The sequence below is a fragment of the Seriola aureovittata genome, chromosome 5 (genome assembly GCF_021018895.1).
Source record: "Seriola aureovittata isolate HTS-2021-v1 ecotype China chromosome 5, ASM2101889v1, whole genome shotgun sequence".
NCBI classification, from domain to species: domain Eukaryota; kingdom Metazoa; phylum Chordata; class Actinopteri; order Carangiformes; family Carangidae; genus Seriola; species Seriola aureovittata.
In genome coordinates this window covers 1,035,653-1,052,518 of record NC_079368.1, presented here as the reverse complement: position 1 = coordinate 1,052,518, position 16,866 = coordinate 1,035,653, and the positions used below count along the sequence as shown (strand labels likewise).

Here is a 16,866-nt window from a genome sequence, read left to right as displayed (position 1 = left end):
GAAATTCTCTGAACCTTTGGGTGAGCTGCTGGTAACTCACGAGCCACTCAATATTAAAGCTGCATGCACTGATTTTCTTGGCAGTGGAACAAGCTGTAAACACAACACTGTCATATTATCATCTCATAAAGTCGTTGAGGTTAATGTCTCAACAGACACTTTCGGCAGAGTTCAACATTCACTCTCCTCTTGTCTCTAGTCGGGCTCCAACAGATCCTGAGAAAACATTTACCAGCTAGTTGCTGACGTTGTCTCTGTCTGCCATCAGTGTTGGGGAGTAGAGAACTACATGTAATTAAACCAGTAGTTCAACTACATTTTGCAGTAACTTGCTGGTTTCTGCACTACATCCACATGTCAATAATGATTCAAGTATTCTTGTGTAGTTACCAGCTGAAACTACAAACAGTTCATCAAACCCCCTTTGACCAGCCCAGGCAATGCATTGGTCAGGCAGTCACCACCACACACCTGACCTGTGTGTTGTGCATGTGCAGAAGCCAAAGGCAGGTGTTGCTTACTGCTCACGCAACGATAAACTTCCAGAATCTCGGCTGAGGAAGAATCCCCACAGTCACACTGAACCAGTTTTTGTTCACAAAACCAAAGATGATGTTCCAGCACTTGACTGGTGAAGTATAGAAAAGTAAACTGAGTGGCAGTTTTGCTGCCATGTGACCTTATTGTTTTGTATTTTGTTATAATTTGATATGTTTCACATGTACACAGTCAATTGTATCAAGTATTTTGAACAACTTTTTCAAAGTAGCCTCAGTTAGCTGAACTAGTTTTCTGCCTGGCGTTGCTTTGCTGTAGTTCAACTTCTTCTAATGTGAAGTCACTGGAAGTTTGTAGCTTCCTCCACACTGTCTGCTGTTTGGTGCCGGGCAGGTTGGGTACAGTACAAAAACTCTGTGGAGTCAAGGCAAACTGTTTGTTATGATTACTATGGGTCTAACTCCAGAAACACTGGATCAGATGTCCCACAATGCAACTCAGTTGATCTTTGTGTGAGACCCTTCATTGTGTCTTTTAGACACACACGTGATGTGTGTTGAAAACACTCTTTCAGAGCCACACAAGACTTTTTAAACCCAGGAAGAGCATAACTTCTGGTGACTGTGACCTGATATTTCATTAAAACTGGAAAATGAAAGAAAGTATTTCCTGATGAAGTGTAGCATGTACCAGCATGTTGGGATAAGATACTGACACCTCTGTGCTTCCCCCTCCCACCTTAGAGTACCCGTCCTGGACCTTCGGCCATGAGAACACCAGCAGCTACTCTGCCTACAACATCTTGGAAAGCCATGGAAACAACTTCAGCATTTCCTTTTTGATGCGCTCCCTCAAACACAACGGTCTGCTTCTGCAGCTCAGTCGAGACGGGGACCCCTATCTGACCATCTACCTGAAGGAAGGCACTGTGGCGATCTACAGCCCTCACACCACACTGCTGTCGGAGGCCACGTTCGTCACTGATGGCAACAATAATCTGGTGACTGTTAAGGTGCACAATGGCCATGTGGTCTTCCCCAAAGCAGGGAACCACCGTGCCTTAGGGAACGTGAGTGTCGAGGCAGGGGATGTGGCGTATGTTGGAGCGCTCCCTGTGGGAAACAGCATGAATGCCTGGGGTGGAAACTTCAAGGGCTGCCTGCAGGACGTCCGGCTGGACCACAAGCATTTGACCATGGAGGATTATCCAGAGACAGTGGAGGTTTACCAGGCAAGCACACAGGAGAACGTGCTGCCAGGATGTCACAGTGATGACACCTGCAAGGTAAAAGAGAAATATATTCACTTTCATACAGAGCAGACGACAAGGTACCATTTTACAGTCAAACTCCCCTCATAAAGGATTTATGAATGGTTTATAGCTAGTTTATCTAATAGCTTGTTAACACTTTATAAATCATTTATAAGCTGTTATAACACATTAGATAAAAAGGAGACAGTGACCTGTTAAAATCAATCAAATAGTGAGCCCACATGTATCTGTACTGTTCAGCCTCATGTCTCATTAGTTACTGAGCTTTCTTTGTTTTCTCCATCATCAGCATTTGTACCTGCTGCTCCATCACATGTTTGTTCAGTTAATATCAATGAACCAGCATCAGCATCTTAATGGTCAGAAAGTTTCATCAGGCAGATCAGATTATCATATCACATGATCATATCACATGACCACATTCATCCTCTAAGGCCTCGGCAGTGTTGTTTACCTTGACCTGCTCTCAGCAGCCATCCACATTATAATCACAGCTGTTGATCAGATATTGACATGGAGATGCTTTCTGCTGGTTGGTCTCGTCTTCAGGACTTTAACATTCAGGTAGAACACAGGTGGGAACCTTCCTTTACTTGAACTGCTGACTCATTCTTTGTCCCACTGTTGAGATCTCGGTGATACTCTCTCCATCATCTTCATGTTTCTTCATCTCATTTTTACAACCATTTATTTATCAGTTACAAACATTTATAAAAGGAGTCTTAAGTGTAAAACACATCATAATTTATTACTATAAGGCTCATTGTACCAGTTATAAATAGTAGTAAGTCAATAGTCAGATTAATGAGTAGTAAACATTAACTTGATCTTGCTAAATAGTGAGCCAAAACTGTGTTATAACTCGTTATAACTAGTTATGAACCATTTATAAATCCTTTTTGAGGGTCGTCTTATAGAAAAGTGTAAAACACATCATCATCTATTAATGAGTTACTATAAGGCTCCTTTTACCAGTTATAAATGGTAGTAAGTCATTAGTAAGAATTAAGAAACTAGTTATAAAACATTTATAAGGGTCATCTTATTGTTAAGTGGGACCGACAAAAAAAAAAAAAAACAAGGTAAAATGTATGATGATGTGAAATTTACATTGAAGAATATTTAATTCTGACTTTTTGTAGAGCACAACAAAAATCTGAATAATTTCAGGGTCATATGTAAATTCCAAACAGCATTTGGATCAGGGATCTTTGGTCCTACTGCAGCTGCTGCTCAGCATTACGTGTCAAGCTTTGGCAGTGTATAGTCAACGAGTTCCATTTTTACCACTAGTGAAGAAAATACTGTTCAGCAGTGTTGAACTGTGAGGAATAGAGCTTTTAGACCTTCACCCATTGAAGTCCCGATCTGATCTGAACTCTGGAGTCACTTGAAAATCTCAAAAATGTTGGCGACCCACATCAGACCCCGTAACAGTACAAAGGCCAAATAAAGTCTTCTCACAGCACTTTTTACTTTTATAATAACCATTGAACATTCAGGACTGAAATGAAAACAGAGGAAGCTCGGTTTTTCTTTTTTGTTTGACGGAGGAGAGATTCACTTGTCGATTCACCATCTGTCTTTGACTCTTTCCTATAATTCTCCTGTTACTAAACAGCTCTCCATTTTGATTCTCCAGTTTTTGCCATGGATGAAATCAGACTGAGACACACAAGTATAGGATGTGGTCCGGGAGCGACAACATGAAAAAAAATGTTTTTAAATTCAATCTTTTCACCAAAATTGTTCTGTTTTGCAAATGTTTTGTCGCCCACTTGCAAAATCTTTGTGGCCAACAGGTGGAGAACACTGTGCTAGTTTAAATCCCTGAACAGAAAAAGGTAAAACCCATAAAATAGCTCTGGCCCTCAGCCTTCAGGAAGGACCTTTAAACCCACCCACAATAAATCAAAATGGGATTGGTTCATTATTATAATTTATTGCCACTTCCTAAATGAACACGTGCAGCAGTGTGGGCTTCAGGCCTCCTGTCCCGGTTATGAACTCCTACCCAGTGAGTGAACCAGCTGACTGAACAAACGTGATAGAAAATGGGGATGAAATTAGAATTAGGAGAGAATAATTATTTGATTAAAGATATTGTTTTATTCTGGTTGTTTTTTTGAATTAACAGCTTTATCAGAAACTTAATATGAAACTACTGGGTGTGCAAGGTTTGAACTGTTGGTAGTGCTAGATGTAAATTTACCAGTACAGCCTTTAGAATTCATCCACTGGGGCCTAAACAAAATTTCATTACAGTCCACAGGTAGACTGACACACTGACACACTAACATCACTATGGCATGGCTGCATTACATACTGAAGCAGGCTGCATCACATTACATGTCAGATATTGACAAAACTGTCTAATATTCAGTTTGAATGAAAAGCTCCATGTTTAGCCAGTGCGTGCCTCTAACACTGAACTCATGCTAATTGTGTTAGCACTTCGCAGTGCTGTCTGATAGCTGGGCTGCACTGTAATGCCTCATCCCTATTAACATTGTTCAGGTTTTGAATCCCTTTGATCTGCGAGTTAGCGCTCAGTCCTCTCTGCAGCTTTAAAACTCGCGGTCGCATCAGGTAACAGATTTTACAAGTCATCATGTAATCCATCCATCTGTGTCTATCTGTGCGCAGGATGAGCCCTGTTTCAATGGTGGACAGTGTCAGGTCACCTGGAATGACTTCAAGTGTGACTGCTCCATTAACTACTCAGGCCGACTGTGTGAGACACGCCTGTGGTGCGTGGACAACCCGTGTTTTGATGGCGTGCGCTGTGTGGACCTGCAGGACGGTTATGAATGTGAGTAATCCCTCTGTAGTGATTATCTCTCTTTATGAAGGCAGAGCAAATGAATGCACAGTCGGGTAGAGTCGGGTTTATTTGTTTATCTCTCAGTGTTTTATAAGACTTACAGTTTCTGAATGATCATTTAACCTCAGACCCTCTGACATCAAAGGAAAAACTTCTTAATACAAGAGAGGTAAGAAAAGATTCATGAAGGAGGAGCTGAGAAGAAAGATCCTACAACATACTAAAATATAATATAATATAATAACATCAAGATGAACATTACTTTTTAATTTCATGTGGCTACAGTGGGATTTGAGCTCCTGACTGTGCTAGTTGTAGATTTTGGACTCCTTAAGAAACTAGGCAAGCTCCTCTATAGGCTAAACATTATTTTTAAATGTTGCTATAGACTGCTGACCGCTGTGTCCCAGTTCATAGACCGCATCCTTCAGAGGACTCGGTCTGTGACGGTGTGGCCCCTTGTAGCCAGAGACTGTGAAAGCCGAACCAAAATGAGACGGTCTGGTCTACAGAGGATTTTCGCTGTGTCTCCAGCTGTTTCCACCCTCACCATTTCAATTTTCATTGCAGGCTCCTGTTGGCCAGCAACCTTGACTTTTATTCACAAAAATTATGGAATGCATTGTGGGATATTTTGGCACCATGCCTACAATTGCATACTCTTCTGTAGAAAATGTCATGAAGTCTGAGTTTGACTTTTGAGTTTTGGGATGTTTCTGCTTGACAGCTAGCTTTTGATGGGATTTTACCCACAATGCATCCTGAAACTTGTGTAACTGGCTGGTCAAAATCCAAGATGGTGGTATTGCGGAAATGGCCTATTACACTACAAACTATACTTTGAGAATTTAATGTTGCACTCTCAAAACATTGGTGGAAACAGATTAAAATAATCTGAGAAGTCGTATAATGCAACTTGATAGCTCAGTATTTCATTAGATCTGTGCATGGTGAACGCCCATGTCTTTCAAGCTCCACCCCCCTGCCCCGTGAACCAGTTTAACCAGATAATAACAACAGGAAAGAGTTTATGAACCTTTTCTATCACCTCACCTGTGTGTGTGTGTGTGTGTGTGTGTGTGTGTGTGATGCTGCGTCACTGAACTGTGTGTGTCCATACTGTTACTGCTGCAGCCCTGTCTGTCTACATTAAGACCGTCTTTGATGATGGTCGTCAATAAAAAGTCTTCAAGACTTCTGCTGCGAAGATATGGCGCCCATCTAGCCTCCACTTTCTCCTGTAATATGCAATTGCGATTATAAGCTATTATTACTGAACATTTCTTCACATTTATTGGTCAGTCACAAATTGTATTTTAGAATCTGGATAACTTTCTTCCTAGATGTACAGTTGTCCTGAAGGTCAACAGAATAAAACTTGAGAAAACATCTCCATCAGTTTGACAGCACATGAGCCGCAAATACTCACAACACAACACAAGTGTTTCCACAGGTGGGGTCGAGTGCAACTCCTTTTGCTGCATTTCATTTGCCCTCTCTTTCTCTCTCTCTCTCTCTCTCTCTCTCTCTCTCTCTCTAGGGCAAAAAATACCTTAAAAAAAGAAGTGATGAACCTGCTGGGAAACACTCGTTGTTCAATGCCCAGTTGTAACTTTTGAAGTTAAAAGCATTGAACTAGTGTGTCTCAGCCAGGTTCATCACTGTTTAGTGTCCCCTGGAAACACTTGTGTTGTGTTGTGAGTATTTGCAGCTCATGTGTTGTCAAACTGATGAAGATGTTTTCTCGAGTTGCATGTGTTTTCTTCAGTTGCAGTGTGTTGAGCTCTCATGCACACCGTACAGATGGACATAGTGGCCAAATTTAAAACTAGTCTGGTACCTGTTACATCAGCAAACAGGGTTAGCATACACAATTAGCAGTCTGATGGTTTGTGATGTTACTGGCCTGAAGTATTGTTTCAGTCCGCCCTTGGTGACTTTCCTTTAGCCCAAACTGAGAACACATCATCAGACAAATCTCCCCCTGAGCCACAGAAGACCACAACAAGTGAACTGACTTTCATGTATAAAATATAAATGTTATATATTTGGAGAACACCTGCAGAGGTGTGCGAAGCAAACCCGAATAAAAGGACAACAGAGAAAGAGAGAGCGAGCTCCACTGGACAACATCAAAGCAAGAGTTCAGAGAAAGACACAGTTTTGTCTCCTGTGACAGCAGCTCAGTTTGTGTCTTTCCTATCAATGCATTGATCATGTAATACTGGAGAAGACCTGAACATTCAGTGGTTGGTTCATTCACACCATCTCCTCCTCCCACAGGTCTAACAGAAGCCATTTTCCAGGACAACTCTCTGCAGTATTTTGCCAACAGCTCCCTGCTGAGCCCGGTGACCACAATCACCATGGACATACGGACACGGGACGAGAACGGGATCCTGCTGCGGGCCGCCGGCAGAGCTGAGGTCTTCTGCCTGGGTCTTCTCAACTCCTCCCTGCTGGTCAAACTGGACAGCGGGGTGAGCTCAGAGCTGCTGGCCTTCACAAGTGACAGGACAGTTGCAGACGGGGTGTGGCACCACGTCCAGCTGACTATGGTTGACCCCGCACAGTCAGCGTCCCGCTGGCACCTCACTGTGGATGGCCAGAGAGTGGGTGGCAGCTTCGGCGTTGGCGGCAACCTCAACTTCCTGAATGATACAAAAATCTGGCTGGCTGAGAAATACACTGGGTGTTTAGGGGAGGTCAGAGTGGGTGGAGTCTACCTGCCACTCATTAGAGTACCAGAGGCCCCTCAGGTGAGCTGGTTCTCCAGACTGGGTGGACATGAGCCAATCATAGGATGTCAAGGTGCACCGATCTGTGACTCCCAGCCCTGCCTCAACCAGGGTGAATGTCTGGACCAGTTTTATGAGTTCAACTGCAGCTGCAGCTCCGGATGGGAGGGGGAGCTGTGTGAGACGGAGATAAACGAGTGCTCCTCAGGTCCATGTGTCTATGGGACCTGTAAAGACCTCCTGGCAGATTACCAGTGTGACTGTGAGCCTGGATACACAGGGAAGGACTGTCAGGAGGAGCTGGACAACTGTCTGGAGTTCAGCTGTGTGAACGGAGGAAGCTGCCTGGAGATGGTGGGAACTCACACGTGCTTATGTCCTCCTGGATATGTCGGCAAGCGCTGCCAGTGAGTACACATCTGTCCACTTCTCTGCAACCCTAACACTTTATTGTGTTGGAAAAAGGCTGAAAACTCAGACCCTCTAGTACTTCCTGTTGTGAATCATTAAATGAATGTTACTTCTTTTTCTTTGGATTAACTATTTTTTCAGATTATTCTACAGTCACATGAATACTGTCAAATTTTAGTTGTTTTTTAATAATGCAATGTATCAAGTAGATGTATAGTGGTGGATATTAAAGGGACAATTCACTAATTTACATGTCAAAGTCAATTTATGTGGGAAATTAGTGTAAACAGATCTATAGTGTCTAATGAAGGGTTTAAGAAAAACACTTAGCACCCAGCGAGCGTGTTGTTAAGGTGTGGCAAAACCTAATTTTGTCCCCCATTCATTTCATTGAGGAACCAGGCAAGATGTCCCTGCTTCATTGGTCCTGCAGTTTAAATGCTCCAGAGAAAAGTAAAACTACATTGAGATCGTTTTAATATATCTTCTTATGGATCAACACTTCAATTTTAACACAGAGAAGAAAAGGGAAATACGGAGCTTTAAATGTGACTGAAGTTGAGCCAGTTTGGGACGAGGGGTTGGGATTTGATCTTTTTCTTTGAGAAAATATAGATTGTTTGCATTCTTGTTCATACACTTGAGCTGCACCACAAAATAATACAAGTAGCAGAGATGGAGGGAAACGTCTGGCTGCAGTGAAATCAAGGAAAAAGTATTTCAATTCATGAATATAATTCAACAGCATCAGAGACTAAATCCTCCGGAGTGATCTCAACACGTCTCTGAAGCAGGTTCAACATTAACCGAACTTTATCACCTTCGTGAAAGAGGATTTATTGCAGGGCTGTTGTGTCAGACTACATTAGTTTGGGTTACTTGTTCTGAATAAGCTGGCAACTGAGTGTTGATTGTAACAGAGAGTGTGTGTTCATGTGTCCAATAGGTGGCGTTTCCCTCCAGTGGCATGTGATGCAAAGACAGAGTGTCTTAATGGAGGGATCTGTATAGGAGGCAACTCTGGAGGAAACTGCACCTGCAAGCCTGGATACACCGGTGCCAGGTGAGAGCAGCACACGGCACACACGCCTCAGCGAACGCACCTGTGGCTGAGGAGAAAGTGTGTCTGAACCAGGTGTAAAGGTCAGAAGAGCATATGTGTGTGTGAGCCGCAGCTCTGTCAGTCAGCGTTGCGTTTAAACCCTGCTGATGTGTTTCAGGTGCGAGACAGAAATAGACGAGTGCGAGTCCAGCCCTTGTCTCAACGGTGCCACCTGTCTGGACAGACTCAACCACTTCCTGTGTGTGTGTGTGCCGGGCTTCAGCGGCGCGTTGTGTGAGAGCAACGTAAGTGACAGACTCTGAGTGGCTCTGAGTTGATTCACTGTCATAGCACATGCATCAGTAACTGGCTTAAAATTCATAGTTTAGATTCAGATTCTCTGAAGCTGCCACAGACCCATCATCTAGAAATAATACCACGAGGGACGGCTACACACAATTAATATATGTTAATCTGACAGTTCCAGTGCTGTTTATAAGTGTTTTACACATACAAGTATATTAGAGAAGGAGGGAAAATAGAGTTTATCAATCTGAAGCGTTGTGTACATTATGCATGATGTAAAAATGTAGAGAGGGCAACAACATTTACTGAGACAAAGATACAACACAGGAGCCTACAGTATCTATGGTAAACAAATAAAGCAAAAATATCAATTATATTTAGTATTTGTGAAAAGATGTAATAAAGAAAATGAAACTAAAATGTTTGGAATTTACAGCATGGTGCAGAATGTTGAGCTGAGTAGTGTTTACGTTTTATTACATTAAAAGACCAGTGTCTGGGATTTAGTGATATCTAGTGGTGAGGTTACAGATCGCAACCAACTGAACACCCCTCCCCTTCCAAGCATATAGGACAGGGGGTATTCAATGAGGATTTAAAAAGGTCCAAGGATAATAATAATAATACATTATGATTATATAAATAAATATATATACAGTGTGTGTGTGTATATATATGGTCCTTTATCATTTCAGGAAAAATAAACGTAATAATTTATAATATATTAACTACATAAAAAAGGGATTTTGAAAAAATATAACAAAGTGCTTAATTTTACTAAATGAATAAAAATGTAGTTTGACTTTCCATGTTTCTTCTTCATGGTTAATTCCGTCAGTCTGAACCATTTATATAACAAACAATCTCAACCCATCTTAACAACTGAACAGCTTTAATACCTTTTCTCTATCTTTCCCTCTTCCATCCCACTTTATCCACTTCTTTCTCCGATGTCGTCTTCTCTGTGTCTGTGTATATCTCACTGACTGAGTCGAGACGCCATGATTGGCTGAGTCATGTGACCAGTGCCTTAAAGGCTAGAGGAGCTGCAGTGGTTAAAATAGAAACACACAGTAAAGATTTAATATTCTATATTTATATATATTAATAATAGTTTATGGGTCTGGGTCTGGGTCTGGGTCTGGGTCTGGGTCTGGGTCTGGACTGCGGTCTGCCTGTTAGTGACCTCTGCTGTAGGAGAATCTGCGGTGGACTTCAGGTAACGTAACAGAGAATGTTCTGGAGCCAGGGTTAGTAGGAAGAGCATCCGCTCTCTCTGTAGATATGACAAGTTAATTCTAATCTAACCAAAACATAAGGATTCTTCTTTCAGGTGATTATACAGTAATAGAGACATCATTATTAATATTGTATTCCATTTCTGCCAATAGATCCCCCTAAATCCTGCACACTAATCCTTTACGTTATATTACCTCTTCACTTCTTCTTAAATACATTTTGTATGAATGAAAAGTATAAAGTGAATATATATACATTCATCTGTGAAATTTTTACCTGTGTAATCAAGCAAAACTCAAAACTCCTCTGACATGAACTTTTAGAAAAGAGATACAAAACATCTGGACTAAACTCTGGACTGATTGCTTTAAACAACACTGTGCTCTTGCAGAAAGAGGAGCATAAGGAGCGGGTTCCCTGGCTTGCGGTGACCATCCCTCTGACCACGCTCTGTGTGTTACTGGCCATCCTGGTGGTGTTCTTCCTCATCATGACAGCGCGGAAGAAGCGTCAGTCGGAGGGCACGTACAGTCCCAGCTCACAGGAGGTCGCTGGTGCCAGGCTGGAGATGGGCAGTGTCCTAAAAGTTCCCCCAGAGGAGAGGCTGATCTGAGCACTGCAGCCCTGCCTCACAGCCTCACACCCAGTGGGTGTATCTGTCTATAGGGCCTAGAGAACACCTGCTCTGCAGTGTCATACTATGGGCTCTCCCTCCCTGCAGGGAAACGATGAAGGAAAAGGTAATGATTTACTCTCTGCCTGGAAAAACTACTGACATTGAAGCCTCAGAGGTGGACAGGTAAAGACCAGAGGCTCTCACCTGTGAGGGGGAGTGGGGTCAAAGTATCTGACCCTCAATGTCCCTTAAGTGACGACGACAATACGACGCTTCATTTGTATGGGACCAAAATCCAATGAGGACTGTACTGAGGAGAAGCACCAATCCTGTGGGCACTGAGCGATGTAGCCTGTTCACACAGACTGAAAATCACTGACTACTGTTCAGCCACGTAAGGGCAAGTAATTCATCATTTATGGTTTAGCCTTATTTGAATTCAAAGCCGTCCTCTGCAGATTCCACATCTGACTGTTTGGGCAAGACAAGGGTGAAAAGGAAACTGCAGAGGGAGAAAAATATATCTGAAACTAATTCTGTCAAATTCCATTTTAATTTGCATGAGAATAAAGTACATAATATTATCAGGGGAACCTTTTCTACACCAGTATGTTCATTGTAGGAGTATTAGTTACATACAAGGGGTGTCTGGTTGAGACAGAAACTAATTTAAATTCTGTCTTTATCTTGTTAGAGTTCCCTTGGTGATGCTGATCCCGCATGACTTCATCTGTTCTGCCATTATGGGTTTTGCAACTTGATTTTTATCTCCTTCCACAGCAAATTTGTGATTTGAACTTTTTGGTCTGAAGGAATGTACAGTCTGTTTTTCTTTGCTGAATGAGAATTTTTTTTTTATTTGTACATATTGTCTTGAGCACTGGTTCTTAATAATGATGTCCATTGCTGTATTATATTGTCAATGTGCACTGTATGGCTAACAGGCTAACCACTTTACCCACTTTTTTGTTACTAAGTATCCCATGAGTGTTTTATCCATGTCTTTGTGTCGTGTATTTTGTGTTACAAAAGTTCAAGTCACTGTATTTTCTTTTTTTTTATCTTCAACGGAAACTACATTTAATTGTAGAACTCTTTTTGTCCTGGTCAAAGTCAATCACATCAGTATTTGTGGACATAAAATGTCCACCTGGATTGGAGCTAATTTAATGGAATAATTCAACAGTTTTTATTGAATTCTTTGCAAGACAGAGATAAGAAGATCTAAACATATCTCTGACAGTGTTAAATACAGACTTGGAAGCAGTTATAGTTAGCCTAGCTTCACATAAAAACTGAACACAGGGGGAGCAAACATCAACCTCCGAGGCTGAAAAATGAAGCATGAACACTGAAGTATTAAAAGCTGCAGTTCCTCTAATGACCACCAGAGTCTTCTCCAACAGTGAGTCAGTCCCCATAGACTCCCATGTTAAAATGTCCAACTTTGCAGCAGAAATAAACATGTTTACAGCCTGGTACAAAAACAGTTTTGGTCTCTAGAGCTAATTTCCTCCTTCATGACAACTGTTTATATAACTCACCTGTTTACATTTTATTAAAGCTATGGAGAATTGAAGGCGTGGCCTCTCTGAGTGACAGGTTGGTGAGCTTATGCTTGCTACAAACCAGTATCTACCGAAGTCTCAGTTCCACACACTCCCCTCCTCTTTGACCACTTTTAGAATAGCTCGGAGTTAGGGGTTTAGTCAGGCGCTGCCAAGATGGTGACAGTAGAGCAGCTCAGTGTGAGCTTTAAAACCACTCTTCAGAAAACCTGTGGGTGATGTCGCAGAGGGTGATGTCGATTCGATACCCAGACCTGGTTCAGAGTGATAAACAGACACATGCCAACATCTCTGAAGCTCACTTCTCAACTCTTTTAATCTGCACACAAACAAATTTATAAATGAGTTAATGACTATTTGTAATTATAGGGGAACTATTTCTTGGCAAAAAGCATACTTTTGAACTTTGGACAGAGCCAGGCTAACTGTTTTGCCATGCTTTCAGTCTTTGTGCTAAGCTAGGCTAACCATGTCTTGACTGTACCTCATAAAAAATAAAGATATTGTTTTATATGTAAAAACTATCATCTTATGTAGCTGCTCCAGATAAACCTACTTTTTATCCTTGAGATACTGTTTCACAAATACTGATCAGACTGACCTTGACCTTAATAGAAACATAAAGGATTCTTCATTTGAGTTAAGAAACCTTAAACTGAGACTTAGCCCTTAAAGTCTCACGTCTGTACTCACTTGCCTTTCACTCTGTACTCACCAGTGCTGCTGCCTTTACCTTACCAGTTAACCAGTTAACTAGGATGCTTTCACAGTTAACGAAAGATGCTGATCTGATACAAGTTCAGACTGACACACTGTAGAAGTTTATGAAAGGGAAGTTACATGCAAGTTACAGCTGGATATGAAATAATTTATACTGGTCAATTACAGAAGCTGAGAAAGGCCATATTTGCAAATATTTTTTAACCGTGCTAACTCAAAATAACATAATGTAGTTTTCTTGAGATAACAGGATAATTACCTTGTTATCTTGAGATAATTATTCTGTGATCTTGGCATAACAAAGCTCCATTATCTCAAGATAACGTGGTAATTATTCCATTATCTCGAGATAATGGAGCTCTGTTATAAAAGGATAAAAAATGATCTATGAATATGGCCTTTCTCGGCTTCTGTAGTCAGCACTATTGAATGTAGTGTCACATCTAATTTTAAATGCGTAACATGCAGGATTCTGATCATGATCTGTGGAGTCATTTGTGCTTTTGTGTTGGTCACCAATTATTTACTTATTACTTTTAAAGTTTACATTGTCTTTATTTCATCTGACCAAGTTCAACAGACCCGATGTTGCTCACATGTAGCCCAGATTAGTTGCACTATATGGCCAAAAGTATGTGGACACCACTGTCCACATGTTGATGTGAATTTGTGCTGATTTTGCTTTCAAGTTTGAGGTAACATTATGTATTTGTCCTTTTCCTGTGTCAGTGTGACAGTGTGCACAAAACAAGGTCCATAAAGAATTGAGTTTCTCAGTTTGGGCTGGGAGAATGTGAGAACCCTGCCCTCACAGTGCCCATCCAACACCTTTGGGATGAACTGGAACACCTACTGTGAGCCAGACCTGATCATCTAATATCACTTGTGCTCTTGTGGCTAAATGGGATCGAATGCAGCCAGGTTTAACATGTGGAGGTCGTTATAGCTGAACATAACTGCCCATGGTTTTGAAATGAGAGATTCATGAGTTAGATATGGGTGTAATGTTCTGATGTCCACATACTTCTAGCCATAAAGTGTTTGTTAAGAGGTCAAGAGTTTAAAATTATATACATTATATATTTCTCTGTGTTTTTGGGCCAAAATCTACTAGAGGACAGGATCCTGTAAGGGTTCACTGACAACCCGAAATTCAGTCTTGCTTGTACCTATTGCAGAGGACAATATGGCTGTAAGTTAGGCTTATGTTTCACGATTGGCAGAGAGACCCATACCTTTATTTGGGACAGGTTTATATTAGTGATAGGCTTTCTTATTTCCCCTGCCTCAAACTCAAAACTTCTTCCATATTTACCTGTTGTCGTTAGAAAGTCAATGTAATGTCCATTCCCACAGCAAGGAGTCATGTCAGGTGTTCCACTTTGCCTTTTTCTCTGAATGATGTTAACAGAGAGGCAGTTGTTGTAATGAGGGAATTAGTGCTATAGTTTGCTACGAGGTTTACCATGTGAGCTACTGTAGTAGGTTACAGGTGATTCCACCCCTCTTTTGTTCCTGCAGACTCAACCATTATTTGAACACTGACACATAAGATAATTTACTGTATGTCAATCTCAGGTCTCTATTGCTAAAGATGATGGAAAGACAACATGCATGAGTCTCCACACATTCAGATAAGTGGTTGTTTCTGGTTATGATTAGTAAGGATGTTGCTGCTTCTCCCAACATATTACAGCTGCGTCTCTCACTGTGGCTTCATGTAGCTTTAAATTGAGATCAGAAATCACTTACAGCTCCTTTAAAATGACGACAAGGGATGTACAGGTATGTGCACAATGAGAGAGTATGTACCTTCATGTTCTCCTGCATCAATGAAACCCAAGCATCCTGTCATTGCTCAGATATTAAAATGCTATTCAGCGCATCGTGGTAGATTTACTATACAATGTTATATGATGCTGTAACTTAGAGACCAGATCATGCGAGCAGGACGGATGAATATCGCAGCTATGTACAGAATGATTTTACACTGGAGTTGTTTCTACTGTAGCTGTACCGTGTACAGTTCACTGTGGATCAGTGCATGAGGAGTTCTATTCCAAAATATTACACTTCAGGAAATAGTAATTGTTCAATTCTAGATTTCGAAATTTCCAGAATTCACTAACTAACACTCATAAATCAAAATGTCCTTTGTAAATATTGAGAGCCAGTTTCCATGTTCTCTCATTTTGGAATATAACTTGTCATTTGTGCTGGGAGCCCTTGTCTCTATGAGGAGGATTTTATGATTTGTCTGTAAAGTAAGATGTGTACTTTCAATCAAAGTGGATAGTTACACTGTAATTATGTGTATATTGTGAGAAATGGCGCTCAAAAATGTTAGATATGAAATGTGTTTTTAACAGTGTTCAATGGAAAATAAAACACAAAGGAAATAAATAAGCAGGATGGGTGTTTTCATCTTGTAAAGATGTAAAACTCACTAAATAAAACAAACATATGTACTTATCATGGTTTGCCATGGCAGACATTTTAAGTTTGAATTTATGTTTGGCTTTCTGTCACTTACTGTTTTATTTTGTAGTGGTTTCCTTGTGTCTCTTGATGTTTGTACTTCCTGTGTTTGCCTTTGTGTTTCCCTCCTTGTTGATTGTCTGCCCCCCCCTAATGTGTTTCATCTGTGTTCAATCACTCTTGCCTCACTTGTGTCTCTGTTCTCCCCTTTGTCTGTAATTGTCCTCAGTGTCTGCTGCTGCTGCTGTGTTTGTCCCCGGAGTTACCCGTTTAGTCCTTGTCCTCCTCGTGCTTCTGTTTCCTGTGTTTCCCTGTGGTTCACCAGGTTTTTGTAAGTTCTTCTGTTTAATAAACATTTTTCCTTTGTGTTGGCTGCATTTTGGGTCCAACCTTACCTCAAACCATGACAATACAGGTAGTGAGGTATAAAATAAAAAAAGGGTAGTGTTCCGTTAAAATGAATTAAATGGATGAAAGATAAATAGATTGACACAATCTTGAAATAAGTTCAGTCATGGGAATTCATTAGTCATCCGTGACCCTTCACCTAATTTACACCTGTGTTTAATTTGACCAAACAAAACATGTTTGACAAAATGTGACTGACAAAGATATTTGGTTTTAAGTTGGAAAAAGAAGAAAATTTGTCATTTATATAAATGTATGGAAATATACAGAAAACATATCAGCCTTGTTGTGACTGATGTGTATACAAGGATGTTACTGCAGTTAAAGGAAGGGACATTAACAATATAAGAAATATATATGTATAAAAGTATGAATTTACCCTTTACAGATAGTGATTATGCACTCTTCATTAAAAATTACCAACTCATTAACTATAAGAAAAATCAACAGGCTCTTAACATGCTATTATGGTGTAGTTATGCTTGATATCTTAAAAATGTTTCTAGCTATTATTATTTGAGAGTAGTGATTTGTATTGAGGGAGTTTTGTTTTCATACCATAGTGCCCCCTAGTGGCAAAACTGCATGAAATTCATGGTCTCAGTTTGACCACAACCACAAAAGTTCAAAAGGTTCGGCTAATCGTGGGAAAACGTTACATTATATCTCGGATCAAACATATGGGCAACGTTTGGGTTCGTAGTCTTTTATGTCTAGCAAAAAAAAAAAGGCAGAAGCATTTTTA

The 16,866-nt window shown here is 40.8% G+C and overlaps 1 protein-coding gene across 1 annotated transcript in view; it reads left to right on the top strand.

The window, feature by feature from the left end:
- Window positions 1-15,642, top strand: part of LOC130168948 (protein crumbs homolog 2-like) — a 37,576-nt gene extending 21,934 nt beyond the window's left edge. The window contains exons 8-13 of the mRNA XM_056375308.1: window positions 1,242-1,783; window positions 4,418-4,583; window positions 6,879-7,740; window positions 8,691-8,807; window positions 8,965-9,091; window positions 10,723-15,642. Of these exons, the coding sequence (XP_056231283.1) occupies window positions 1,242-1,783; window positions 4,418-4,583; window positions 6,879-7,740; window positions 8,691-8,807; window positions 8,965-9,091; window positions 10,723-10,944 (2,036 nt within the window). The 3' untranslated portion in view covers window positions 10,945-15,642. The remainder of the gene's footprint in view (window positions 1-1,241; window positions 1,784-4,417; window positions 4,584-6,878; window positions 7,741-8,690; window positions 8,808-8,964; window positions 9,092-10,722) is intronic.
- Window positions 15,643-16,866: the final 1,224 nt, after the last annotated feature.